The sequence below is a fragment of the Sciurus vulgaris genome (assembly GCF_902686455.1).
Source record: "Sciurus vulgaris genome assembly, chromosome: 5".
NCBI classification, from domain to species: domain Eukaryota; kingdom Metazoa; phylum Chordata; class Mammalia; order Rodentia; family Sciuridae; genus Sciurus; species Sciurus vulgaris.
This window is the reverse complement of record NC_136465.1, coordinates 70396633-70424590: the sequence shown is the minus strand read 5'-3', so window position 1 is coordinate 70424590 and position 27958 is coordinate 70396633. Positions and strand designations below refer to the sequence as shown.

Here is a 27958-nt window from a genome sequence, read left to right as displayed (position 1 = left end):
AGCTCTGTATTCTGCCCTGGGGTATCCCCAGCACCTAGGAAGGTGTCTGGCATACAGTATGTGCTCAGTTAAGGCTGGCTGTGTACTGCAACGACTTGTGCCACAGCAGCCACCCCTCAGCCTCTAATGACTGCAGGCAGCACCTGAAAAGACAAGTCCTTGGGGACAACAATGGCACCTGCGGCCTTGTCCGCATCCCATCCCTTCCTCTGGTCTCCAGCACATTTTCCCCAGCCTTGCTGTCCTCAGTCCAGATTGTAAGCCTGTGTATGATGCCCAGGGCCACCCCACAAACCTGGAGACCAAGAACTCAAGGCTAAGACTGACCTGTCCCCATCAGTGCTAAAGGTGAGGAGCTAGTTAGTGCTGGTCCAGCTCGCAGACGGGGAAGAAGTGCCCAGACTGACGGGCAGGCCTAACGGGTAGGACTCATCATCCAGCAAGGCCTCCCGCCTCACTACTCAAAAGGGAGAACAGGTGGAGAAAAGTTGGTCCAGGTATAAATGGGGCTTCTGAGCTATCCCTCTCTGAACCTGAAACCAGTAAAACTTAGCAAGGTGGCTGGTATACATTTGGTGCTCAACTGTGTTTAGGGAATGACTACAGCCACATATTGTGGTGATGAAAAAGGGATTCCTTTATCCTCAAATGGGAGAATTCAAGTTTCCAAGATGGACACTGAGGCACCAGGGTAAGGTCATCAACGCCATATGCAAGTGATCCATTTTCCTATGGAGACGGGGTTCCCTACAGAGGAAGGAATGTATTGACCAGCAGACCCAAGTCTCCTTGTTCTGGGAATGGTGATGCTGCACTTGAATTAGAGAAGTGGCACTTGGGCTTATGAATCATGTTCTGGTGTGGGTCAGCAGGCCCATGCTTGGGCTGCTAGTAAGTAAGCCTGCTCACTCCTGCCCCAAGCACAAAACTCACATCACTAAGACGCCACACAAGGGGCCACATCCTGCCAGCCTGCATCCTCTGCCAGTACTCCTTCCTTTGACCACCCATCAAATCCAGTGGGTTTTTGTGTCCACTAATGCTATGCTTCCTAAAGTGTGGTGTGCACAGATCCTGGCCACAGAACAACCTGCTGGGGCCTCACCTGTAGATGGTGAAGCCCTTATGCTTGAATAGTCTGAGGATACCGCCTTGAACTTTATCCCATAGTGTGGAGTCACCCAGAGTGGCTACTCTGAGAGGAGGCCTTGGGCTGGGTCTGTGGGCAGCTCACACTGGCTTTGAGCTTCTACTTTCACTGGCAATGGTAAAGTTTTTTCAAATTTTTCTATTTCATTTTATTCATTGACAGTGTACTTCATATTGTTATTGCTCACTGAGATTTTTATTCAACCATTTTGAAACATATAAAACATCCTTGGCTCCTGTAAAATATGAATCATTTACCACCACTTACTCCCTTACCCATCTTATTGCTAGTTTATCGTGTCCCCTTCTAGAATGGAAGTCCCATGAAAGCAAAGAACTGTGCATCATGCCCTGGTGTACCCCAGCAACTAAAATGGTGCCTGGTATACTGCATGTGATCATTAAATGCTGATTATGTGTAGGCCTGCCATTACTGTTTTTGCACTCTAGGTAGGTGTGTGGAACTTGATCATTCCCAAACAAAGAAATCACTTGCATGAAGGTCTTTGGGTATGTAGCAGACTTTACTGAAGATTTGGAGAGATGAAGGGGGTTTACATAGCAAAAGTACAAAAACCTTTAAGTTGAGTATCAGACATCCACGAGCTTAGACATTTCCACCAATTGGGCTTCAGCCTTCTAGGAAGGTCCTTGGCCACCTCTTCCCATCCTTCCTTGGGAAAAACAGAAATCAAATTCCAGACAGTCTTTTTGTGTAGAGTATTCAGCTTTCCATTTGTGCAGTTTTTCCCTTCTAGACCTTTCTCTGGGGCCTTTCTCCCTCTAATTTGCCATAATTATCTTTCCAATTAAGAACATCTAAGACCAGTGTGAGAACGAAAGATTAGCAGCTTGACCCATAGCTGGACAGTTCGAGCTAAGCCAAGGAGCTTCAGGCCCTGCTGGCCTTCTTTGAGGAGTATCACAGTAGAGTTTTTTCCCTCTAAAAAGTGTGTGTGTGTGCGTGTGTGTGTGTTGGGAGGAAGCAGTCAGGGATTTTTTTTTTTTTTTTTTGCAGTGCTGGGGATGGAACCCAGGGCCCCTACCACTCAGTTGCACCTTAGCCCAGGGGATGTTTTGAAACTCCTAAGTTGTGACATTCTCAGAATGGTCACTGAGTTAGATGTGGTGCTGTCACACACAGTCATCTTTCCTCTTCCATGCCCCTCTTTCTACCTGGATGCTGGCCAGGGGCAAGGTCAGCCCCTGCCCACCTCAGCCTTCAGCCATTGTCACTCACTTGCTGGCATTCCAGACTCACCTGGGGCACAGGAGCCCCTTTCCTGACTGGAGACCGGCCCTTCCTCAGCTTGGAATGCTGTTCTCCTTCAGGAACCAGCCACAGCGGGGCCTGGCCTCTCCCTTCCCTGCCTGCCCTCCCCCCACAGCACTTCCCGCGACCTGCACAGCGCGTTCCCTCAGCACTCTTTCTCCCCCAAAGGCAACTTCGGGACCTTGTCTGCCTTGCTCACTGACACAACCCCAATGCCTAGCACAAAGCAGAAGTTAAATAAATATTTCAAAATTAATGAAAAAAAATATATTAACAATCCAAGTGAGTTACAGGGCCTCAGGCTTCACGTTCTTCCTGGTGCAGTCAATCCGCATTTCCAGCTACATGGGAGGCTGAGGCAGGAGTATTGCTTAAGCCCCAGTCTGAGCAACAGTGAGATCCCCAGCTCAAAGTTAAAAAAAAAAAAAAAAAAAAAAAAAATGGGGCTAGCATAGTACCCGTCATATGAAGATTGGGGATATCACAGACGTCCCCTATTTAAGGACCACGAAATGGTGCTCCCACCAGGTAGGTGGAATGCTTTGACACAGGGTAGGAGTGACTAAGCCTTCTGCAGAAGAGGTGACTCCTCATTGGCTGTTTTGGCACTGGGAACTGAACCCAAGGGCACTCTACCACTGAGCTACATCCTTAGCTGCCCCCACCCTCCTTTTTTAAAAAATTTGAGACAGGGTATTACTAAGTTGTGGAGGCTGGTCTCAAACTTGCAATCCTGCCTGAGCCTCCTGAGTTGGTGGGATTACAAAATGTGTACCACTGTGCCCGCCTCATTAGTTTTTGAAAAATGAGTCACAGGTGGCCAGTGGGAGAGGAATGGGAAGAGCCTACTGGCCATGGCAGTGGGTGGGGCGTATGCAGCACCAACACCAAGGGCAGAGGGCTCTGCAGTCAGTGAGTCAGGGTGCTGGAGGGAGGGATGGCACCCAGAACTGAACAGAGGCTGCAGGATAGGTAGAGCAGGTCCTCTTTGCCATTGGCCCCAAGGATCATGATCAGCCAAAGAAAAGAGGTAAAGACAGCTATACCTGTCACTTCTTAAGGTGAACCATTTGGAAAGTCCACCTATCAGAAGGCGACTCTCCTTTGGGCCGCTGACTTCTATTCATAAAGGGAAAGGGAAACTTAGAATCAACACATGCACTAGGTGGCAGCCACTGGGTGGCAGCAGAGCCAGACCCTCTGCCCTCCTTCCCACTGACTCACTCACGGGTTGTCTTTAATTTGTCCATAGCCAAGGAGTTGACCACACAACACCCTTCAAGAGCCTTGATCTGAAGCTGCCCAGTGCTGCAGCAGTCAAGATACAAAGGTGAGCATCATGGCATCTACATCCAAGCAACCTGGGCTGGGGAGGAGTGGTCAAGGGTTGTGGTAGTGACTGGGAGAGGGGGCAGCAGAGTCTTCTGCAAATACACCCCCACATGACAGAGGAACACACACTACCTGCCCAGGATTCAGTCCTGGCTCCCTGGGACATGACCCCATTCATCTTTTAATGAGCTAGGCCTCCACATACAGTGCAATTATGCTACCTGGCATGAAGTCTACCTGGGGTCCTGATACCAGAGGGGTTTTTAATTGTTTTTTGATAAAAAGATAGAGGGATAGAGGGAATCTGGGTGGCTTGCTTCTCTTCCCCATCTGGGATGATGACCAGCTCCCTCCCATTTGCTTATCTAAATAAAGCTGGGATGTAGCTCAGTGGTAGGGTGCTTACCTAGCATGCCTAAAGCCCTGGGTTTGATTCCCAGCACTGCTGAAAATAATAATAAAAACAAAATAAATATCACCCTTCCTTTAAGGGCCAGCTCTCCCCAAGCAAAACTTCTTTAAATCTTCCACACCCTCTTCTCTCCTATCTCTGATCACCAGTGGCTTTGAGGATCAGCCCACCCCAGCAAATGGATGGCTTCCCAGTCTGACTCTAGACCACAAGCTCCTACAATTAATAGCAATGTGTATTTACTGAACGCATGGATATGCTCAGCTCTATGCTAGGCACTTACATATATGAGGTAGGTTATTATTATTACACCCATTTGACAGATGGGGAAACTGAGGCACAGGGAAATTAATAAACTTGCACCAAGGTCAGAGTCAGTAGCTAGTCTGACTCCATGGCCCTTCCTCTTAAACACCACTCCACAAAATCTTCTAGATGCTTCTGTTATTTTTGTATTCCCATAGAATTCTCCCTGAGCACTGGGCATCCAGTAAACATACCTGTTTTGCTGCAGGCTACGAGAGCTGTGGTTCCTATTAGGGAAGATAATACCAAAGTGCCACTAGGTGGCAGCAAAGAGCCAACCAAGCCCAGGCTCTCCTGAGGGCAGGCAGCGAGGTTCTAGTTATGATTAAAACAATTGGTGCAGCTTGCGCTAGGCACTGTACAGACATCCCCTCTCCTCCGGTGGTTGCTATTGCCTTCCCACTTTGCAAGGAGGAAAGGAGACTGAGGCTCAGATGGGTTGAGAAATTTGATAAAGTCAGGCAGCAGGAAAACTAGGACTAAGCCAGGTCTGCCTAAACCCAAAGTCCCTGCCAGTTCTGGGGAGATGAGACAGGGAACCCCACAATGGGGTACCTCTAGGCCGAGTGGGTTCCACTCCCCTCCACCCCACCCCCAAGGGAGCACAGAAACTCCTGGTAAGGAAGGTAGCCAGCCCAGGGCTGGTTCCAAGGAGGTCGCCATACAACAGGCCCCATGACGGGGTTTGAGGCAGGATGCACAGACCATCAGAACTGGAAGGAACTCAGAGACCAATGGGCTGCAACAGACACTGGACCAACTTTCTGGCCCTTTACTACCATGCACGTGGAGGCTTTGTGGTGCCACCATCCAAATGCCCCCACCTGACTTCAGCACAGCTACCTTCTGCCCCCCGGCCTTTGTCTGAATGATGAAAACTAAATGGCCCTGACCATGTCCCCTTCCAACAACTCTTATCACTTCCACACCTAAAATCCAAGCTCTGGTAGACAGGGCTAGCTGTCCTGGGGCAGCGGCAGGGTATACAGGTGCACCATGTACAAGAAGCTGAGGGTGCATGGCCCAGGTGCATATCTACCCTCGGGTCTCCCATTGTGGCCAGCAGCACGGGACCTGTGACCACCTTCAGGGAGACAGATGAGGGGCTCGAGCAGCAGTAGAGAGACATCAGGACTTGAGCTTCGGGGTCTGGAGATGCTCCTAGCTGAGTCCACTGGGGCGCTGGTTTCAGGAATGCAGGGGTCCATCTGTGGGCACTGCTTCCAGCCTGCCTCCCAGACTGCTCCCTTCTCCCCCAGTCCCTCCCAGGCCTCACACAGCTAGACCAGCTCCTCTGAAAATACACATCTTGGGTTTATTTGGGGTTGGGCACTGCAGGATCAGGCACGGTTTGTTTCTGGCAGGAAGAATCATGACCACTCTGCTCAGCTCACTTAGCACTTCAGGGGGATGTCCCAGCAGATCCCCTCCCCATGTCCCCATTTCCTGTACACACGTCTACCCCCCTCCCTGCTCCCTGAGTCTCTCATTCTTTCACCAGCCGGTAGATGTGGTGTTGAGCCCCGTGCTCGCTGGCCGACACCTCAAAAACATATGCAATGCACAGCAGGGTCTCCTGCGTGTCTCTGTTGGTGACCACCTGCAGGAGAGACAGAGGAGGATTGAGGGCCCACGTGGGGACACCACGGGTGCCCTCTGCCAATGGACCACAGTCCCAGGCCTGCGGCCCCCACCCGCACACCTGCAGGATGGTGAAGTTCTCCAGCACACTGTTCATCATGTACTTCTCGGGCAGATGCTTCAGCTTGTGGATGAAGTTGATCATGTACTCACAGAGTGGGGACCGGTGGATGCGGTACGAGTAGTGGCCATTCTCATAGCGAGCATACTCCGTCTGCAGGACCCAGAGGACAATGGGGCTTAGAGTCCCTTCACCTGTAGCCCAGGCCCAATCCATGGGGAAGCTCCACAACCAGTCACTGTTAGCAGGAATAAAACACAGGCGACCTAGAGGTTTGAGAGCAGGGCCAACCTCTGAAGTTGACACAAAACCAGGTCTCTTTCCCTCATCAGTGACTGGCAGACCCTGGTACCAGTGACGGGAGATTAGAGACCCAGAAATGGCAGCAACAGATGAGACAGAATAGATGCCTCTCAATTCTGGCTGCACATTAGGAGAATATGGGGCAGAGAGTACCCAGGGACCCCTGTGGTGCTAGAAACCCCAGGTACCTGGACTTGAGTGGTAATCACAGGAACCTATACATCTACACACAGGGTGCACACACATCTCCTGAACTCTGAACCAGATTGGTGGGTTAAATTGATATCAACTTCCTGATTGTCAATGCAGTTCCCCAGTTCTGTAAGAAGTTACCCATGCTGGGGTGGGGTGGACGGTACCAGGATTGACTGCATGCAGATCAACAGTTAACTCCAAATTTTTAAAAATTAATTAACTTGGGCCTGGCAGTGTGGCTCAGTGGGAAAGCATTGGCCCCGGGTTCAATCCCCAGCACCAAAAATGGATAAATAAATAAAATTGCCATCACCTGGTTCCCACTCCATAGATGGAGGTATATAAAATGAGTGGGGCTGGGGGCTTCTGATGCATTTCCAAAGCCCCCAGGTGATTCTAAGGTATAGTCAGGGTCAGAAACCCCCAGGATAGAACATCTCTTGCCTGCTGCTCTCATCTGGTTGTTTGACGTGAAGTAGCTTATCAGTAACTGATGGGCTGTGAAAGTAGGACTTCATTCACTCAGACCATTAATTCCAGAGGAAAGAGGGGAGGATGCGATGGAGACCAGCCTGACATTGTGCAGAGACTTCACAAGCCTGTGGCTACCCACAGGGTCACAGGACTCAGGGCCACAGGTGTTTTGGGATGGAGGCATTTCATCCCCTCCCCTGTGCTACTGGGCAGTGAGGACACCTTGTCATTTGTTTAGAGATAAATGAATGATTTTATCATCCCTGCCCCCACCCCAAAATATCCACAAGAAAGCAGGGGGCTGGTATTTAAACCCACGTCCTCTGAGTTTGTGTCCCCACTACCCTGCACTCCTGTACTACCTGTGTCCAGGGCATTTAAGAGACAGGCAGACACCACTGCCCTAAAGGAAGCAAAGTTTCTATCATGCCCACTAGTGGGGGTCTCCAGGGTACTCAAAAATTGAAGAAGAGACATGAATAGTTTTTAGAGTTCACCAGGAAAGAGTGAGCAGGGAAGCAGGGAACGAGACCCTGGAGCCCTGTCTTGATGTCTTCTGCCCCTGCTCTCAGAGAGGACCTGGGGATGCCTGTAAGGATGTGCTTGGAAGAGGAGTCCTGGGCTGGGAGGTTTAGCCATGGCACTCAGAGCTGGACAGGCAATAGGGAGCTTGTTGGCAGTCTAAATCTACAGGGCGCTCTTCCCCAACGCACATGGAAATCAGGTGGAGCCCACCTAGGACAGGGCTACTCTGAACAACCTGGTCCTCAAGAGAGCTTCAGTGAAGGAGACCACTCAGGCCCCACCACCCCGCTCACCCACCAGAGTGGCCTACCTCAACTTTCTCCACCACCTGCTTGCCGAATGAGCAGACCTTGGTGGAGCAGGTGATTATCATGTTCTCGGGACTCTCATACTGGCTGGAGACCCCATAGAAGGAACTGCCCTCGTCCTCGATGTTGGTGTTGAGGTCTGCCTGCAGGGAGACATGGGAAGCCAAAGACATGCTCAGCAGCATCAGCAGAACCCTATCAGAGGAATAGGCTCTGAGTTGAGGAGCCCTTCTAGGTCACAGTGCACTCTTGGGCTGGGAAGAAATCATGAGGGCTTGAAAAGAACGTGGACAGACCAGCATGGTGGTCCACCTGTAATCCCAGTGGCTCAGGAGGCTGAGGCAGGAGGATCACAAGTTCAAGGTTAGCCTCAGCAACTTTGCAAGACCCTGTCTCAAAATGAAATTTTAAAAAATAGGTTGGGGTTGGGAATATGGCTGAGTGATTAAATGCCCCTGGGTTCAATACTTGGTAAGAAAAAAGAGAAAAAAAGAAGAAGAAGAAGAAGAAGGAGGAGGAGGAGGAAGAAGAGGAGGAGAAGAAGAAGAACATGGTCTGGGATGGAGCTGTGGCTCAGTGGTAGAGTGCTTGCTAGCATGCGTGATGCTGTGGGTTCTATTCCTAACAACACACACACACACACACACACACACAAACATGGACTATAGATGTTGGAAAGCTTCCAGCATTCTCTACACCCAGGCCTGCTGTAAAACCACGTTATATTCCCTAAACAAAGGAAAAAGAGAACACTGGGGCCTACATTTGTTTCAAGCTACTGCCAACTGCTCAGATACCAACACTTCTAGCAAGTATGGTCCCCAATTTTGTCTCTAGCACCTTGAATTTTACGATCTAACAGTAGTTTCTTATTAAACTGCAGATATGTAAATCCTTATGAGTCATTTCCATCTTACTATGAATGAACTTATCAGAACCTTTCCAGAGTCAATTTTAATAATGAAGAATGCATGAGAACAGAAAGCCCAAACAGGGGGCTGGCAGAGAGGATGCCAGGGATATCTCTAGATCTTCTCCTCTGGCCAGCTGGTCATCAGATCCTACAGATGTTCTTCGGAAATGGCTCTGGGGCTGGCCTCTTGTTCATCTCTATGCTGTTGCCTTTGATTTTTGTACATCTCTATCTGAGCTCCAAACCAATCTCCCCAATGCCAGTCTTCCCTCCATCTGGTTCATTCTCTTAACTACTGAGATTTGCCTTCAGAAACAAAGTCTGAAGCCAGGGGTGGGCACCTGTAGATCCAGCTACTCAGGAGGCTGAGGCAGGAGGATCACTTGACCCTAGGAGCTCAAGGTCAGCTTGGGCAGCATAGCCAGACATCTTCTCAAGGAAACTGCAAGTTTGACCACATCATTCTGTGGTCCAAACTATCTCAGAGCTCTTTTGCCATAGAGGTGATTCCAAGGCTCTTTATCAGCCCTGCTGCTGGGGCGCTCCACCAGCTCCTCACCAGGTCCAGAACACCCTTGCTCTTCCTTCCCCTCCAGCTGCATGTGGAGCTGATCTGAAGTTTATCCTCAATGCAAAGGTGGACTAAGTGGTAAACTGAACAGGTAAGGTGGACCATCAATAGCACACACAACACCTCAGCCTCAGTGTAGCATGAGGCTCCTGACAGCAGACAGGTCTTGCCCACAGTCACATGGCTCAGGCTGAGGTCGGTAGGCTCCAATTCCAATGCCTGTCTCAATCCAACAAAGGGAGAAAAGTCCTGGATGACCCAATTTGCTGCCGTGGGGACTGAGGTTGGAATTGTATTTCTGAAACGAGGCCATTTAGGGGTGACCATATGCAGAACTCAGGCCTCACATTAGATTACCCTGCTTGTTAGGACTCAGAGGAGATGCAGACATTACAAAAGGCTTTTTCTTAGGGGGAGGCCTCTCCACCCAACTTTTCACACAACTGGTCTGAAATCACTACCGTGCTGAAACAGCACAGCCCTCCAAATGCATTGGGAGTGCAGATCATAGTCCAGGTTATGACACTCAGGATTCTTCTGCACAACAATAAGGTGATTCCCAGAACCCCAGGAAGGTTTGGGCATCACTGAGAACAGGGTCTAGAAGTTCTATTATTGACCACTAAGGGGCGCACAAACACGATTTCTCTCCTCTGAGTTCTTCAAGAGCAATACCTTGCTGTATGTAGTTTGGTGGATGTTAATTGCCTTATGGCACAACAGAAATATTCCGGAGCCATAAAAAGTGCTGAGAAGGGCCTGTATTTATTATTGTGGATGAATACAAACATAGTGACTGAAGAAAGGCTACAGAATAGAATAAGGGTGTATTCTTTTTAGGATGTTTTCATGTTGAAACAGAATGGTATATGGTTCAGAGAGTTCAACGGTGGCTTAAATGAGGCCATTAGGAGGAAAGGGGAAAAAAAAATTATAGCAGCATTCAAGCCAATGCTCAGACTCTGAAACAAACAACTGTGTTCACTAAATACCCTCCCTCCTTTGGGTGGGCCTCAGTTTCCCCTCTCTCCCCCTATTGTGTCTATTTTGATTCCAAGAGAGAAGGCAGTCCTGGCAGAAGTGGATCAGGCCTCTGCTGGGCCAGAATTCACTGTAGCTATGGCCCAAGGTCTTCCTGTGAAATAGAAGTAAAATGGGGTGAGAACCTGGGTTTTCTGTCCCAGTTTCTCTATGTCATGTGCTCCTTCTAGAAGACCAAGTTTGCCAGACTGATCCTAAAAGGGGGATAGAGACAGTTTGTGTGCTCAGCACACGCTGCAACTAGAAGCTCATAGCAGAAATGTGGATTATGTCTGAAAAATGCCAACAGGAGGCCCAGCTGCCTGGGAAGGGCCAGCACCAAACATGGGGTGGGGAGCATCAAGGGGCGAGACCAGGACATCAAATAGTGACAACTCTCAGGCAGTAGCCACTGGTGGTCTGCTCTGATCAATGCCACACATTCCACTATGCCCCTCATGGTGCCTTTTAAATCAATTCACTTTTATTCCTTGATTTCATTTTAAGCAATAAATCCACGAAAGTAAGGATTCTATTTTTCCCATATAAGTGAGAATATTCACTGAACTATTAAAGAAATGTCCATGCATGTGCTACCTAGGACACTAGGCACCATGTTGAGAAGAAATGACATCCACCCAGGTTCTTCCCCGTACACAAAAACTATTATCCTCCCCCAGAACCCCAGTGTATTTGTACATCCCACTTCATTGCTCCAGGCTGCCATGACCTATCCAGATGGGAAGTTCCTGGAGGGCAAAACTAAGCTCTCTCCAAACCTTGTCGAGTGCTGCTACAGCCTTTAATAAATGTTCCATGAGGCAGAGTACAGTGACACATGCCTGTAATCCCTGCTACTTGGGGAGACCGAGGCAGGATTGCCACCTTAGGGGACAGCCTGGGCAACTTAGAGGCCCTATATCAAAATAATAATTTGAAGAGGGCTGGGGATGTAGTTCAGTGGTACAGCACTTGCCTAGCACATGCAATGCTCTGGGTCCCATCCCCAGTACGCCCCAACCACCCCTCCACGAAGTGCATGCTGCTGTTCCATCCCTCACCTCTGGGCGGCGCTGCATGAGAAAAGGGAGGTCCCTCAGTCTCAAAGAAGAACCTACTTATCTATCTTGTGGTGCGGCCTGGGCTGGGTATATGCTGATACTCCACTCCATCTCAAATACAATCTGGGTCTTCTGTCATCACCTCCCATTCTCTTGGCCCTTCCAATCACTCAATTACCCATTTATCCAGTCCCAGCCCAGTACTGAGAGGGACAGGGAGGGCCAGAAGAAGTTGAGGCATTGATTCTGCTCTCAAGGAATTTGTAAGTAACTGGGAGAGCATGGGAGAGCAAGTAGAATCGGCAAGCTGGGGTCAGAGAGAGGAAGACAGAGAGGTCACACAGGGGAAGGTCCAAAGTCAGCCCCAGAACTGGCCTGGGGTTGCACTGCACAGACCCAGAAGGCAAGGGCCAGTGACAGACGCTAGCACTTCATCTTGTCCTCAGTGCTCAGACCCTTCCAGTTACAACTACCCCTCTTCCTGCAGCTACGGTATAGGCATTTCCATCCACCCTGGGACCCTCACTCTATACACCTCCCCCAAACAAGTTTATTTTTTCAATTTTCTCAGCCTAAGAAAAAAAGAAAGCTGTCCCCCCACCACCACCATCCTGCCCTCTGCATGCCCCCTTCACCCCTCCCTCTACCCTATTCATAGCTGTGCGTGCGGGTGGGCAGTTCACAGGCTGTGCCTGGAACAGGTGTGGGGGATCGGGTGACTGACAGATAAGCCAAGACAGCCGCAGCCGGGTGTGGGGGCCCAGAGGGGCTCAGATTCATTGTCATGTGCTGGTATGTGCCTGGGAGAAATGTCAGGGCCCAGAAGAGAGTTGTGGGTTGGAATGGGAGGAAGGCCTAGGGTACCCTCCTGCCACTGTGGCTCAGTTCAGGCCCTGTCCAGCACTTTACCATGTGAACTGGTATTCACAGCCCCCACTGTACAAGTCTCCTCTTCCTGCCCCGAGGACAGCAGCCTGGGCTGGTCTCAGGCCTCAGCTACTTTGTCAGCTGCTCAGACCCCTGCTCCAGGCCTGCAGTACTCATCACACAGTGCTCGGCCTCAGCACCCCCACTTCCACCTCTCCTGCAAGCAGATGCCATTTCCATCAGGGGACTTCTCCCGGCAGGCCATGAATCCATGGATTACTATCTCCAGAACAGTGACTCTGGGCGGGGGAGGAAGAAACTTTGATTGGGACATCAAGGTGCCCCCACCCCCACTCCACGAGGGTGCTGATCAAGTCTTTGGCCCCTGGGAGCCTGGACAGAAGGAAGCAGGAAGGAAAAGAAAAGCGGCTTTGGGAGAGCTGGCACTGTTCCCTGCCTGAGCGGCTTCCTTCCTTCTTGCAGGGTATGGCCAGCACACACAGCTGATGGCAGGGGAGGGAGTAAGCGGGCCAGGGAGGGGAGGGCAAGCGGGGGGTTTTGGGGGGGGCAGGTGTGCTGTCTGTGTCTCCTCAGTCTCCCCATTAGCAAATGTGCACATTTCCCTTTCCCCCGATCTCATGTACATCTTCTCAGCTTCCCTCCCTCCCGACAAGGACTGACAGATAGACAGATGATTGCCAAGGTGCCCTGGCCTCTGACATGCCCTCGTTTCTGATTTCACTGTCCTCACAGTGCCCAAGCCACTGGCACTGAGAGAGAGCCTGGCTCTTGGGGCTCAGGGGAGGGATGGGAGGAGGCAAGGCAAGGCCTCCCCTTTGTTGCCACAGCCCCTCGCAGCTGTCAAGATGAAACCACTGACTTTTCAGATGGAGAAACAGAGGCACACAGAAGCCAAGATTTGCTCAGTCCTAGTTCTCAAGGGGTACAGCATGACTTGGAGTGTTTATGTCCTGCTGGGGACAACTAGGGCTAACTACTACCTCCCTCACACTGCCTTGTCACTCTAGGAGGGCTCACCTGTAGCCCACCACACTCCCCAGATAGTGGATACCACCCCAAGACCCAAGATCCATTGTGGGTTCTCCCCCAAGAACACAAGCTCCTGGAGACAAGGGCCCCCTTGCCTGTGAGCACAGCATGTAGCCAAGCACAAAGCCATCTGTGAAATCTGCCTAATTCAACTCCCTTGATACCAGATGACCAAAATCTCTTCTCCCATTAATCCCCAACTTCAGGTTCCTCTAAGGAAAGGAAGGAGAAGACATGGACCATGAGCTAGGCGGGAGAAGAGCATTCTGGTTCCTCTCTCCTACCTGCCAACTTTCATCTCCTAGAAGACAACACCCCCACTTTCTAGAAGGGAAGTCTTTAGTCTGGAAAATCCAAGAACCCAGTTGCTCCACACTTGGCACTGATTGTACAGTCAGAGCTGAGTCTACTCTGTTCAGGTCACCATCTGCCATTCATCAGGAGCCTGAGATCTGCTTCAGGCAATTCAGAACCTGCTTCCAGGAGCAACAACACCAGGACCCTGCATGGCATGGGGGGACCTGGACACTTTATAAAGTAGGACAGTTTAGGGTAATGGTTCCAAGCACAACACTTGGGCCAGACTGGGTCTAGGTCCTGGTTCTGGCACTAGGACAAAGTGGATAACCTTTGGCAAGTTATTTAACCTGCCCGTGCCTTGGTTTCCCCTCTGCAGATGAGCTTATTAACTAGACCTACCTTTGGGGGCAAGGATTCCACATGAAAATCCATACAAAGTGCTGGGAAGAGTGCCATCCTGACCTCTCCATCTGCCCTGGCCTATCCCATAGCATGTGCATAACAAGAATGACAACATGAACGAGGCTCACCTTGTCTGGGTGCCTCAAAGCCAGGTGCTTGCTTGCCCCCTGCCTTGGTTTTTAACCCCGTTGTGAAACAGGGTTTAAAATGATCCTTGTGTGGGAGATGGTAGAAGAATACAGAATATTACGAACAACTGGGCTGGGAGCATGGCTCCTTGGTGGAGCACTTGCCTAGCACACACAAAGCCCTGGGTTCCATCTCTCCATGGAAGGAGAGGGAGGGGTAGAGGGAGGAGAGGAGGAAGAGGAGGAAGAAGACAAGGAGAAGAAAAATATTACCAATAACTAAACTTTCTCCAGGGTAGCATTATCCCCAAATGCTTTCTGCCACTGCCAACTGGGCCTCCCTTCAGACCCCAACTGCACCCTCAGGTCAGCTGCATTAGTGTTAGCTAGGAAAGGGCCACAAGTGATCACATCCCAGCCCCTTCTTCCAAGTTGAAGCCAGACCTGGGCAGGTTGAATCAGGAGCTTCCACACACATACCAAGAACTGTGAGAAAGCCTCTGCCAGCTGCACAGGGACGAGGCTAATTAGTGCCCAGACCAAGCCTCTTGATTCTAATTCCTGTGTCTAGGGTTGGAAGGGAGAGTAGGGAGAAGAAAAGTGGAAGTGAAGTGGTTTAAGACCTTCCTGGAAATAAGAAGGCTGGCATCCGGATTCACTCAGGGTACCCCAAGGTCAACCTTCTGGCTGAGGCCCTAAAGAGGCCAACAACTCGTCTGGTCTATATCACAGGAGACTCCCTCGTCTCCTTCTTCTAGACTGAATGGCTGATTTTTCCAACTCTGCCTTGTCACGATCTGTTTAAAGAGCCCCCTCCAATCCCTCATTACCTAAAGAGATGACAAATACGTTCAATAAGTGTCACTATTTTTCCTTGCTAAACCCAAGGCAGGCATTATTAATCAATCTGGCATTTTTGCTTACTGAGTATTCCAAACAATGCCTGCCAAAGCACTAGATGGAATACTTAGGTTAAACCCATTTTCCTGGACATCCTATTGAATGTGGGAATCTGACTGTAAAAGTTTATTTTTCTCCCCTCCTAGAGACCTAAGTAGAATGATAACATCAAGGAACTTTTATAAAGGTACTGTACCACAATGAGGAAGAAGATGGAATGGACACCAGACTGACAAGAGAGTTCAAGACATTTTAGTAAACTCAAGACTAATTAGGACTTGCATGGATTTTTTTTGTTGTTGTTGTTGTGGTTTTTGTACTGGGGATTGAACCCAAGGGCACTTAACCACTGACCCACATCCTCAGCCTTTTTAAAATATCTTTTATTTTGAGACAGGGTCTCACCAAGTTGTTTAGGGACTCATTAAATTGCTGAGGCCAGCTTCAAACCTGCCTCAGCCTTCTGAGCCACTGGTATTACAGGTGTGCAAACACTGTGCTCAGCAGAACTTGAATGGATTCTGCAGGGCAAAGGAAGGAGAAGCTTCCAGATATGAAGTGAGCTGAGCTGATGGCTCAGGACTGGAGGGACCATTAGAGTGGGGGCCCAGGGAGGCACAAGCTGTGACTCAAGGGACTAACTTTCATACATAGGGATAGTCAGGCCTCCCCACACAGGTAGAAAAAACAAAGTCTAGTCATATCAGAAATTAAAGAGGGGGTCCTTGGGTCTCAGGGGAACTGGGCATGATAGAAAGAACAAGGAGAGACAGGGATGAAGACAGGGGGTTAAGTGAGAACCAGCACCAGAAACGGTCAGACCCCATATCCCCTCCTCTATCCCACCCCTATGGCCAACAATATTCCTTCAAGGACATTCTAGGAGTCTCTCTGAAGAAACTGCATCACCTCAGGGGGAAAAAAAGGTCTAGCAAGCATAGTAACATTTATCCAGTTCTCCAATAAAACAGCGGGCTCCCGTCCCCAGTCATCTTAAAGTGAAGCCCACCAGGTGACCAGTATGCCTCGCACACACAGCTCCCATTCACTGCTAAATATGGACAACTGGGACCAATAAAAGAAAAAAAAAAAAAAATAGGTACATTGGTCTTCATCAAAATTAAAAACTCTTACGTTATCAAAATGTGAGGGTTGGGGAGATAGCTCAGACGGTAGAGTGCTTGCCTTGCATGCACAAGGCCCTGGGTTCGATCCCCAGCACCGCAAAAAAAAAAAAAAGTGAAAAAACTGGCAGATTGGGAGAAAATATTACAAATTATATATTTGAAAAAGGATTGCTATCTAAAATATATAAAGAAGTGCTACCTCAATAATAAAAAGATACATAGCCCAATTTAAGAATAGGCAAAGGGCTGGGGAGATAGCTCAGCTGATAGAGTGCTTGCCTTGTAAGCACAAGGCCCTGGGTTCAATCCCCAGCACTATGCATAAAACAAAACAAAACAAAACAAAAAAGAATAGGCAAAAGACCTAAATAGACATTTCTCCAAAGAAGATATACAAATCAGTTGGGCAGTGTCATACACATGTAGTCCCAGCCAGTCAGGAGATATAGGTGGGAAAATCACTTGAGCCCAGGGGTTCAAGACCAGCCCAGGCAATGTAGGGACTGGCCATGTAATTCAGGGGCAGACTGCATGGTTAGCATGCACAAGGCCCTGTGCATCCCCAACACCATGAAAGGAAAAGTAAAATGGCTAATAAGTGCATGAAAAAATGCTCATCCTTTGTCATTAGGGAAATGCAAATCAAAGCCACATGAGCTACCACTTCACACACATTAGGACAACTATGATCACAGAGAATATCAAGTGTTGGTATTCTGAGGATGTGGAGAAACTAGAATCCTCATACACTGCAAGTGGGAATGTAAAGTAGTGCTGCCACTTTAGAAAACAGTCATTAAAAAGTTAAATAGGGACTGAGGTGTAGTTCAGGGGTAGAGAACTGCCTAGTATGTGCAAAGCCTGGGTTCCATCCCCAGCATAGCAAAAATGAGAGAAAGGGAGAGAGAACACAGAGTGGTGTACATCTATAATCCTAGCTACTCAAAGGCTGAGGCAGGAGGATTGCAAGTTCAAGACCAGCCTTAAAAAGTTGTTTATGATCTAGATTCTTTACCCAGCCAAATTATCAAGCTATCAAGTATACGAAATAAAAATACCCCAACATTTCAAACAGGCCAGGTCATTGATCTGCCATGTACCTTCTCTTTTTTCTTTTTTGGTACCAGAGATAGAACCCAGGGGTTCTATGCTATGATGAAAAATAGGTAATATTTCTTTTACTTGATCTTTTTCTTTTCTTTTTTTCAGTGCTGGGGATTGAACCCAGGGGCTTTTGCACACTAAGCACATGCTCTGCCACTGAGCTGCCTCCCCAGCCCATTAATCTTTTTGAAAATTATTATTCGTTTATTTATTTTTGTAATCCTAGTTTGAGCCTGGGGGTGCACTGAGTTACATTCCCAGCACTTTTTTTTAATTTTCTATTTTGAGGCAGGATCTCACTAAGCCACAAAAGCTGATCTTGAACTTGTAATCCCCCTCCCTCAGTCTCCTGAGTTACTGAGATTATAGGTAGACACCACTGCATCCAGTGCTATGCATCTGTTCTTAGAAGGTACTACAGGGTGTGCTCCAGTAAAATGAGTTGGGTACACCAATGAAGAGAGAATTATGAGATCTAAAAAACTGTAGATTCAATATAGGTGAATCTCCCAATGACAATTATAGAGTAACCAGTTCAAACCAGAGCAAGAAAACAGAAGCATTCAGGAAGAGCTCCAGGAGAAAGGAGCAACAAATAAATGAATAGATTTTAGCATTTGGGAAAAATTTTTTTTCTATTTTTATATGGTGGTTCTAATGAAGCAATTTGTAAAATTTTTTAAATAAGCTTATTTTAACATTAGGGCAAAAGCCATTTATTTACATGAAAAAACAAATTCAAAAATTGTACAAGAAATCAAATGTAATCATACTTTTTGGCTCTTTGGTGATCAATCTACATTGTCAAAAAATGTAAAATATTTTATTGCTTTTACCAAAGTATATAACTTATTCCATATGATTACATTGGGATGATGAGGGGAAACATATCATAGCTGATATCTTTTACCATAATGAAATAAATATGTAATGTCTTAGTCTCAACACCAAGATATAGCAATATAAGCATATTATTTAGAATTCAGGTGATAAAACCCTGAATAAACAGCAAACATTTACACAGACTGCCTCTGGGATTTGGGCATGGGTGTAGGGAGGACAAGACAAAAATCTGATATCTTCATTATAAAAGCCTCTTGGTGTAGATGATTTAACTATGACTATATGTTGATTTTTTAAAAAAGGTCAAGTTGGGTAAGGTGGCACTTGCCCCTAATCTCAGAGAATTCACAGGCTGAGATAGGAGGAGCACAAGTTCAAGGTCCACTTGGGCAATTAAGCAAGACCCTATCTCTAAATAAAAATATAAAAAAAAACTAGGAATGTAACTCAGTGGAAAAGCACCCCCACGCTCAAACTAGGATTACAAAAATAAATAAACAAATAATAATTTTTAAAAAGATTAATGGGCTGGGGAGGCAGCTCAGTGGCAGAGCATGTGCTTAGTGTGCAAAAGCCCCTGGGTTCAATCCCCAGCACTGCAAAAAAGAAAAGAAAAAGATCGAGTAAAAGAAATATTACCTATTTTTCATCATAGCATAGATTAATGCAGACTTTGACAGAATCAGGACCTTCCAGAATCCGACTCACCTTTCTAGTTGTTTTTGTTATTCCCTCTCACACAGCTTCCCCCAGCACCTTTCCACTTCCTTCCATGTTTGGAATTCACATGCTCCCCAGCCTGTACTGGGCTCCCCATCTCTGCCTAGTAGATCCTGCTCACCCCTAAGGCCGGTGCAACTTTCACCTGTTTGCAGAACCAGCTATATCTGTGAAAGCGTGGGCCCTAGGTCCCCGTTCCAGTGCTTGCCTCTTCTAGAGAGAGCAAGCCTTGTGGGCTTAGTTATGAATGACAGCTGACCTAGGATTTCCTAGCCAGGGGCCTGAGAGTCACCTGGAATGACATTTGCAAACTTTTGTGTGAATATGCCCTTTTCTAGGACAGTAGGGCTTTCAGATGGTCAAAGTAGAGCAAACAAGGGTTAGGACCTCTGAGCAGAGGTATTAAAAGAAGCCTGGTATGGTCTCCTGGGCATTAACAGAACCGAAGGAGCAAGGAGGGGATTGTGGGCAAGGCAACCCTGACCTGGTGTCCAAACACTTAGAATATTCTAAGGCTCAGGGTATGGAGAACTTCCTGCTGGTCCTCAAGACTGGCTCAGTCAGCCCTGCTCTGACTCTCCCTGCGTCCCTCTGCTGTGTGTACTGGGGCCCTGGAAGGCAAGCTCCCAGAGCTTCTCCGGGTCCCAGGGAAGTTTCTGGTGGAGGAGCTCTAAGAACACAGCACCTGTCCGCAGGTGGGGTGGGAAGAGCAACAGAAGCCAAATCCATGGTGGAGACTGTTTGAGACATAAGTATTTCTTCTGGGGTAGCCTGGCCTGCAGCAGGTCAGCTGGGTGACCCATATCCTAACCCTCCACTCCCCTCTCCCAGCTCTATCCAGCCCAGCACGCCCTGGAGATAAGCATTAGAGAACTGGCTGCCCAGCTCCAGGCCCTGCAACCAATCCAGAAATTGTTATTCGAAGGCCTGAGTGGCAAGGGTGCTCTGTGTTGACTCTGCTCCTACCTCTTAGGGTCCCCTGTATGTCTTCAGAAAAGACACGATCTCCCTAAGGCCCCATTTCCTGCCCAGGCCTGGAAAAGGGACTCTTGGGCTGGCATGTGGCTCAGTGGTGGAGCATTTGCCTAGCATGAGTTAAAGCCCTGCAGAACTGCAGGGAAAAAAGAAGACAGAAATGGAGGGAGGGGCTACTTCCTATCAGCCTGGCTCTCTAGCATCACAAATGGGTTCCCCGACTTATTTCCCAGAGAAGGGCCCCTCTGGGCTTGCTCCTCCGCTTTTCTCTCTTGCAGACCCGACAATGACAAGGCCTATACCCACTCTTTCCTTGGTCTCACTGTGGCAGATGTGCTGGGGTTGGAAAGAAGGGTTTACCCAAGGGCTTACCCAGAACTTCACGAGAAAAAAGGCATTGGAGGGTCCCCGTTCAAAGAGCTCCTTGAGCCCGCCCTTCTTCTCTGGGAATTTGTCATAGATCTGGCGGATGTCCACGGCTTCGAGGTAGGGGTCGCTGTAGCTTGGGCTTGACTGGCCGATGTGCACGAACAGGTGCTTGTTGTACTGTGGCGGGAAGAGTGGTCTGAGAGAGATGACCGGAGAGGCAGGGCACACAGATGAAGCAGACCAGAGCTGGTGCCATGTGACCTGGAGCAAGTCACTTCGCTTTGCTGAGCCTCAGCGTCCCCACAGGGAATATAGAAACAGGGAAGGTCTACTTCTTTTATTTCATTCTGGGTTCTGATTAAGAGTGTATTTGATCAATGGATTCTTCCACCAAAAAACAATTCTCAGAATGTCACAGCGGCATCCAATCGGCAGCCTCCTCCAGTATTACTCTGGCCTTTGCCTGGGCTGCCGGACACCCAGGACATGGAACACTGAAGGGGCAGGCCAAGGGTAGGCTGTTGATCCTTGCTAGTGCCCCAGAGGATGTGGATCAGACAGGGGAGGCTTCTCAGCTTCCTCTCAGCCCCTCAGAGGCAGGGAGTGGAGGGAAGGGCATGGGGCAGGGGTGGAATGAGTGACTTTAGACTAAGAGAGGAGGAAGAACAGCGACAGGGTAGGGGAGGAAGCAGGGAGGGACTTGGATGGAGGCACTGCAGCATGCAGAGGAAAGGAGGAGGAGGAAGGTGGAGGAAGGAAGGAAAGCAGAGGAGGAGGGAAGGGCCAATGGAAGGAAAGGCTAGAAAGGCAACCAAGACTATGCCACTAAGCGGCCAAGTGCAGAAGGGCAGGCAAGAGAGCCTGAAGCAGGAAGAGCTGGAGGAGGGGTGGGAGCAGGAGGGCCTACCGTGTCTGGGTCCTGCTGCTGCTCCAGGAAGGCGGAGAACTCCAACATCCAGAGCTTGGAGCTGGCCACACTGCGGCCCTGCCACGGGGGTGCTGGGGGTGCTGAGGGCGATGGGGTGGATCCTGCAGGAGATTCAAACCCTGCAGAGGGTGGGAGAGGCACAGGAGCCTGCCCACCTGCCCTCCCTGCTATACTCCCTGCAAGAGCTCTGGGTCCCACAGGTGAGCCTGGTGGAAAGGACAGTGCCAGGCAAAGGCTAGGATGTCTCAGAGGGGTTAGCCTGATACGGCTCAGTAGGGTCAGGCCTCTGCACAGAACCGAGCTCCAGGGAGACTGAATTCTGATGCGGGTGGGGGCCTGCTGGACTGCAGGGCCTCTAGAGCAGACACTGTTGGGCTCTTAGTCTCCAGCAATCTCTGGCCCAGGCAGGAAGATAACCAGAGGAAATCAACTCTTATAGTACAACAGATGCCCCTGAAAGCAGAAGTTTCCTGCCTGGCTCACAGCACTGAGAAAAGAACCTGGCCCAGAACAGGCATGGGATATAAGGTTGCTAATGGATGAAGGAATGAATAGGGCAAAATCGACCAGGTATGCCCTCACCCACAAGAGGAGCTCCTAGTCCTCTTGGGGCATTTGGAAAAACTCTTCAAAAAAGTTGATGCCTGAGAGAAGCAAGTAGGAAGTACAGGTAGAAGTGGCATGAAGGCAGAGAAAGGGCATTCCAAGACAGAAACAGCAAAGGCAAACGCTTGAGGGCAGGGAATCAGCTCAGCAAGGTTGGAAACTCAACACATGGTAAAACTGGAGGGAAGGGGACTGGTCAGTGGCAGGGAACAAGGCTGCAGAGACAGGCCATGGGTGCCTGGCCGACAGGATGCATTTTCCCCTAGAGTCCAGGAGAGTTACTGGGGATCTGAGGCAGGCAGTGAAATGCTCAGCTCTGATTTTTTTTTTTTTTTTTTTTTTTTAACTTTTTAGTTTCTGGCAAACACTCTACCACTGAACTACACCCAAGCCCAGAACTGCATTTTTTGAAGGGTCCGACTCCAGTATGAAGGACTGGGCAGGGGCAGAGACACAGGAGAAGGAAGATCCCAGCAGCCTTCCAAGTGGAAAGCAAAGCAGGGGCGAGGAGTGAGGAGGAGGGGCCGAGGGAAAGCTGCGAAGGGAGAAACACCAGCACTTGTTAGGGCGGCACATGAGGGACCCCCAGGCAGAACCCAGAAGGCCCTGCTTTTCCATCTGGGAGCCTAGTGAACAGCAGGGCCCTGTGCAGTGGCAGAGAACTCGGGCACATGCAGGAGACCAAGAAGGAAGAGTCGGGGAGGGAGGAGAGCCACGCTGGTCACCTCAGCCAGTGCTTAAGGCATCCGCTGAATCATACATTCATTCAACCATTGTGTATTCAGGAACTGTTGCATCCATGTGTGACAGATTTGAGGCAAGTCAGTCACCAACAAAGTGACAATGAAGAGCACAGGGCTCTGGAGCAGGCAAATAGCATGCCCCTGACGGGGACAGGAGGGAGAAGCATTGCTAAGGAGGCACAGCCTTAGCCACAGTGCAGAGCAGGGCAGGGAATGGGTGGACAGGACAGGAGGGAGCACGACAGACTGAGGGTACCCTAGAACCCCGTGAGTCTATGCAGAATTCAGACTGTTTCCCGATGACACCAAGGGGCCAGGGATGCATTTTCAGCCTGAAAGCAACGTGGTGAGATGGCTTTGGAGAAACACAGGGTGGTGAATGAGACAGCAAGTTAGTGAAATGACTATGTCCAGGCCAAACTAGGAGGGCCTGGGTAAAAAGACAGGTCAGCATGGACAGATAGGGGAGGACAAAAAAGAGGGGCGGAGAGAGGTGGATAGGACTCCCCATGTTCAAGGCAGAAATGAGAGAAAGCAGCAATTGGGCCCCCCAGGGGTGGCAGTGTTGCTCTCAGAGGCAGGAAAAGCACGAGGGGCCAGGGCCAGAATGCCAACAGTCAGTTTGCAAGCCAGGGCAAGGATCCTGGCCTCACCTTCAGAGTGGAAGGTGCTGAGTGAGTCTCCTGAGAAAGAGGTCAGGGCAGAGCCGGTCCCCAAAGCAACAAGGCCTGTGCTTCACGCTGGCTGCCCTGCCCTAGCCCTGACACCAGGGTCCCCTCTGCTAGGAAGGTGGCAGGCTGGGAAACTGGGTGCTTCTCAAACCTCCCATCTGGAGGAGAGGATTAGAGACAACATTAGTGAAGGCCATTGGCAGCCAGTGCATGCAGCTGACCAGGGCAGCCAGGTGAGGCCTTGGAGCTGTGTGTTCCGGGTATCCCTGAGCACAGCTGGGGAGGAGGACAGCAATCCAGGCCACCCAAAGAGGACAGCAGCTTGGCACAGTGGTGAGGAGTACATGCTAGGGCCAAGGAATAGGATGTGGGCACCAGACTGGGATGTATGGTCAGGGCACATGACAAGGTGACGCCTGAGAATGACATACAGGTGTCAAGTTACTGGAGGCCTGGGATCAAGGCAGGAGCCTCAGGGGAGTGCAGCACAAGGCAGCCAGGTGCTGCCAACTCACCTGGCAGAGGCAGTGGAGGCTGGACAGTGTAGGTTTGTTGAGAGAAAGGTTTCACACTGTGGGAGAGAGGAGGCATCAGCGACTTCAAGCAGGGGCCAGTGCCCTCTGGGTGGCAGACCCTGGGAAGTGGCTATCAGTGATCTTGGTGGCTTTGGCTTCCTGTGCCCTCCTGTTAACCCCTTTGGCATGCATGTTGAGGTAACCCGTCCTATTGTCCCCTCCCTGGCCTGCCAGAGAACTGATTCTTAGGCTGCTTCCTTTGGGGTCCAAAGCCCTAGCCCCACCTATACCCTGGACAGACATGAGTTTCAACAAGTGGTATCCCCAGAGTGTCAGCATGGAAACCAAGCCATGTGATGCCCAGGAGCAGGAGACCCAATCCCTAGGCTCAAGGGATCCCCTATTCTGAAAGGCTAACCCTAGACTGCAGTCCCATCCCTCCCAGGATGAGGGGCCAGGCTCATATCCTAAGTTCATGGGTCTAGTCTGGTTCAGGGAACAACTAGTAGCAGAACTAGGCCATACTCACTCATGGGATGTTCCAGCTTGGCCTGGCAAAGCTCCTTGCCAAAACTGAGGAGGCAAAAGGTGCAGAGTCAACACAGTTATGTGCACACAGGGGCCCATGGTGTGGGAGAGACAGAGTGGGCTATGAGCGGGGATGGAAGCTGGACCCACAATGGGAGGAAGGAAAGCCGATGCCCTAGTCTAGCAAGTCAATACCAACAGACTACAGCTGCATCCCCAAAGTGTGTTTTCAGGTACACTAGTCTCTGAAAAGACTCTAATAAGATGCTTCATGGGGAGGAGGGGAACCTAGGTTTGCTAACACTGTACATTGACTTCCCTATAAAGATTCACAGTGTACATCAGCACTTAAGGCTCTGGAAAATCCTAGAGGCTGGGGTGCAGCTCAGGGTAGAGAGTGTGCTTAGCATGCACGAGGACCTTGGTTCAATCCCTAGCACCAAAAATGAATCTGTTTAATTCTAAGTGTCCCAAACTTAGTTGCCCACACAATCATCTTGTGTCACATCTATTTAACATCCTGATGGCCTAGCATTCTCTCTGGGAACACACTCTGAAATAGAATTATAAGAAGCCCACAGAGTAGAGAGCCTGCCCCCTTGCCCATAGGCCTAAGGCAGTGTGGTGGGTGCATCTTAAAGACCCACATAGTCCCTATAGCCAAGATACAACCCTGAAAAGGAGAAGTGTTTCTGGAACACTTTCTAAGTATGGCCAACTTGACCATGGCCAAAAGGTTGGTCATTAGGCTGAGAAATTTAAAATCTAAGCCATGGTTTATTTCTGGACAGCCGTCCACCTGGAAGCGGGTGGTGCCGGGATCCTGAGCAGGAGGAGTGGGAACAAGAACAAGTGGTGGCCAGCTACTCAGGACACACTAGTGCTATGCTAAAGCCTCAGGCATCAGTTCTAAGCCCTGGGCTTCAGTTTCCTCATCTGTAAATTGGACTGTCTCTCAAGTTGGTGGCACCTTTCCCCTTGTTCAAGGTCTGTCGTGTCACTGCTGAGGATCCCAAGAAGATGGCTCCACCTACCGAGCCATAACTCAGGGTGAACCTGTGTCCTTGTTTCCTCCTTCCCCCTGGCACTCCTGGACTAATAGGACTCAAGTAAGTGGCAGCTGGACTGCCTGCTGCTCTTATTTCTGCAGAAGGGAGATGAAAGAGGAGGGCAGGACTGGTCTGGCCTCTGGTTCTAAGCTGCCCCACTTACCCCTGAGACTGCTGGGTAGCCTGGGCCCCGGGTGAGGGCCATTTTACTGTGGAAAGCCGTGGCTGAGATGATCTGGGCGGACGACATGGCAGCCATGCTCTGCAGGGCCTTGTCCTTAGCTGCCTGATCCTGGGGGGAGACATTGAAGGCAGTGCCTCAGTGAGGTGGACACCTGTAAGGCCCAGACAATGCGGGTTCTGGCCTTGGAGTGAGGAGCTGTCCTACTGCCAGTGGCCAGAGCCTGGGAACCAGGTCTTAAGTCTGCAGTGCCACTAACACATTTTAACCGAGCTTGTCACTCGGTTCTCTACCAGTGTCCTCATTTGTTATAGCTGTTGCATACAACTTGTCCTGCTTATTTCATCAGAGCTTGGAGATTGTGGAAACCATGCCAGACTGTAGTTTTTCTTCTCCTTTCTCTCTCTCTCTCTCTCTCTCTCTCTCTCTCTCTCTCTCTCTCTCTCTCTCTCTCTCTCTCTCTCTCTCTCTCTTTCTCCTTTTTGGCAATGCTGGGATCAAACCCAGGACCTTACACATGCCAGGCAAGTCCTCTACCACTGAGTTACATCCCCAGCCCTGTATCTTCCATCTTACCAACCATGGGGACACCTTAAAAACAGGGGTCTTGGGCTGGGGGTGTAGCTCAGTGGTAGAGGGCCTGCCTAGTACATGCAAGGTCCTTGGTTCCATCCATAGCACTGCAAAAAAGAAAACAAGAAAAAGAAAAAGAAAAGAAACAAAGAACATAGGTCTTTTCTGCCTTGCCCACACCTGTACCCTGAACCTCAGCACCTGGATGGTGGTGGATGTTAGATTTCTTCTCAATGTGAGGAGGGTTCATCCTTGTCCATGTGGACTGTCTGGAGGAAAGGACAGTCTCCTATGGCCCTACCTGTCTCAATCCTGCCCTATGGTGTCCCTTTTACACTGTAGGCACTTACTTTTCATATGGCAATATTTAAATAAAACTCCCTGCCTGTCTTCTGTGAACTCAAAGAGCCCAAAAATGGGTTCAGCCTGCACAGACCTGAATAAATAAGCACCTAGAAAAGCCTTTTGTATCACACTAATAACCAGGTTGGGAGTGTATCACATGCGAAAGACCCTGGGTTCAATTCCCAGCACTGCAAGAACAAACAAGCAAACAATAAATAAATAATTTGGGGTATAGAGGGACCTGCAATCCCAGCAACTCAGGAGGCTGAGGCAGGAGAATCATAAGTTGGAGACTAGCCTGGGCAACTCAGGAAGACTCTGTCTCAAAATAAAATTTTAAAAGGGCTGGGGGTGGAGCTCAGGGTCAGAGCACTTGCCTAGCTAGCATGCTTGAGGCCCTGGGTTCAACCTTCAGTGGAAGGAAGGAAGGAAGAAGGGGCAATAACAATATTATATAGGCCCAGGTAACCTACCTAAGCTCTCCAATTGCAAAGGGTCTTTTAAACTGATAAGATTTTCTCTCTCTTTCTTTTGTGCTGGGAATGGAACCCAGAGCCATGTGCATGCTGCTAAACACATGCTTTGCCAATGAGCTATCCCCCAGCTATGATGAACTTGCATGTGTGTGTATGCTACTGGGTACTGAACCCATGGACTCACACATGCTAGTGTTCCATCACTGAGCTACATCCCCAGCCCTTGGGAAAAAATTCTTTTAAATTCCAAGATAGCATCTCAGTAAGTTGTCCAGGCTAGCCTTGAACTTGTGATCCTCCTGCCTCAGTCTCTTGAGTAGCTGGGATTAGAAGCACATGTGAACATGTTTAGCTTTATTCCTTATGTTACCCATTCTCAAGTATCTTGTTATAGTCACTGAAAACCATCACAGTACGGACTGGCACAGACGCAGGCCCTGCCAATCAAGGGGACAGTGGCAGATGTTAGGGCCTGGAAACACTCAGCAACACAATGGAAGGCGTGGGAAAACATTCTGAATACTGACATCATCTGTCACTCAGACAAAGCAGTGAAGTAGAGGATGTTTGAAAGTAGATGAGGTTTGTCACTGGCCCCCTCCGCAATGTCCAGGGGCAAAACTTGGGCCTTGCTCTCAGAGACTGTCTCAGGTAACCCCAGAGGGAGTAACAAGTCTAGGTGTGCCTCTTCCCAAGGAAAAGCCAGCCCAGGCTTCTCCCTCCAGGAGATCCAAGTGACCTGGCAGGCTGCACCCCCCCCCACCCACAGACCTCTGAGAAGAACTACATCACGAGGCCAGAGAGCTCCTTGGCTCTGTACCAGCAATTTGCGTCCCTTCCCGATCCCCAGTCTAAACAAATGACTGGGCCTCAGGAAACCATGTCCTCTATGGGTGAGGAAGGAGTCAGGAAGAAGTAGAAAGGACATTATGGGGAGTGACATCAGTGGCCAGGCAGCAGAAGTAGGGTCAGTGAATTTTGCAGTTGGACAGGACCTCAGCTGTCACCTTGCCA

General features: G+C 49.6%; 1 protein-coding gene across 9 annotated transcripts in view; it reads right to left on the bottom strand.

Moving 5' to 3' along the window:
- Positions 1 to 7: 7 nt before the first annotated feature.
- TEAD4 (TEA domain transcription factor 4) overlaps positions 8 to 27958 on the bottom strand; it is a 68473-nt gene continuing 40522 nt past the window's right edge. For 5 of the 9 annotated variants that reach the window (XM_079142000.1, XM_079141999.1, XM_079142001.1 and 2 more), the window contains 8 exons: positions 25533 to 25661; positions 24322 to 24365; positions 23793 to 23848; positions 21237 to 21376; positions 20333 to 20506; positions 7982 to 8122; positions 6175 to 6327; positions 8 to 6072 (listed from right to left, as the gene is read on the bottom strand). In XM_079142000.1, coding sequence (XP_078998126.1) covers positions 5959 to 6072; positions 6175 to 6327; positions 7982 to 8122; positions 20333 to 20506; positions 21237 to 21376; positions 23793 to 23848; positions 24322 to 24365; positions 25533 to 25661 — 951 coding nt within the window. In that variant the 3' untranslated portion in view covers positions 8 to 5958. The remainder of the gene's footprint in view (positions 6073 to 6174; positions 6328 to 7981; positions 8123 to 20332; positions 20507 to 21236; positions 21377 to 23792; positions 23849 to 24321; positions 24366 to 25532; positions 25662 to 27958) is intronic. The other 4 variants (XM_079141994.1, XM_079141995.1, XM_079141996.1 and 1 more) reach the window with 4 other exon arrangements.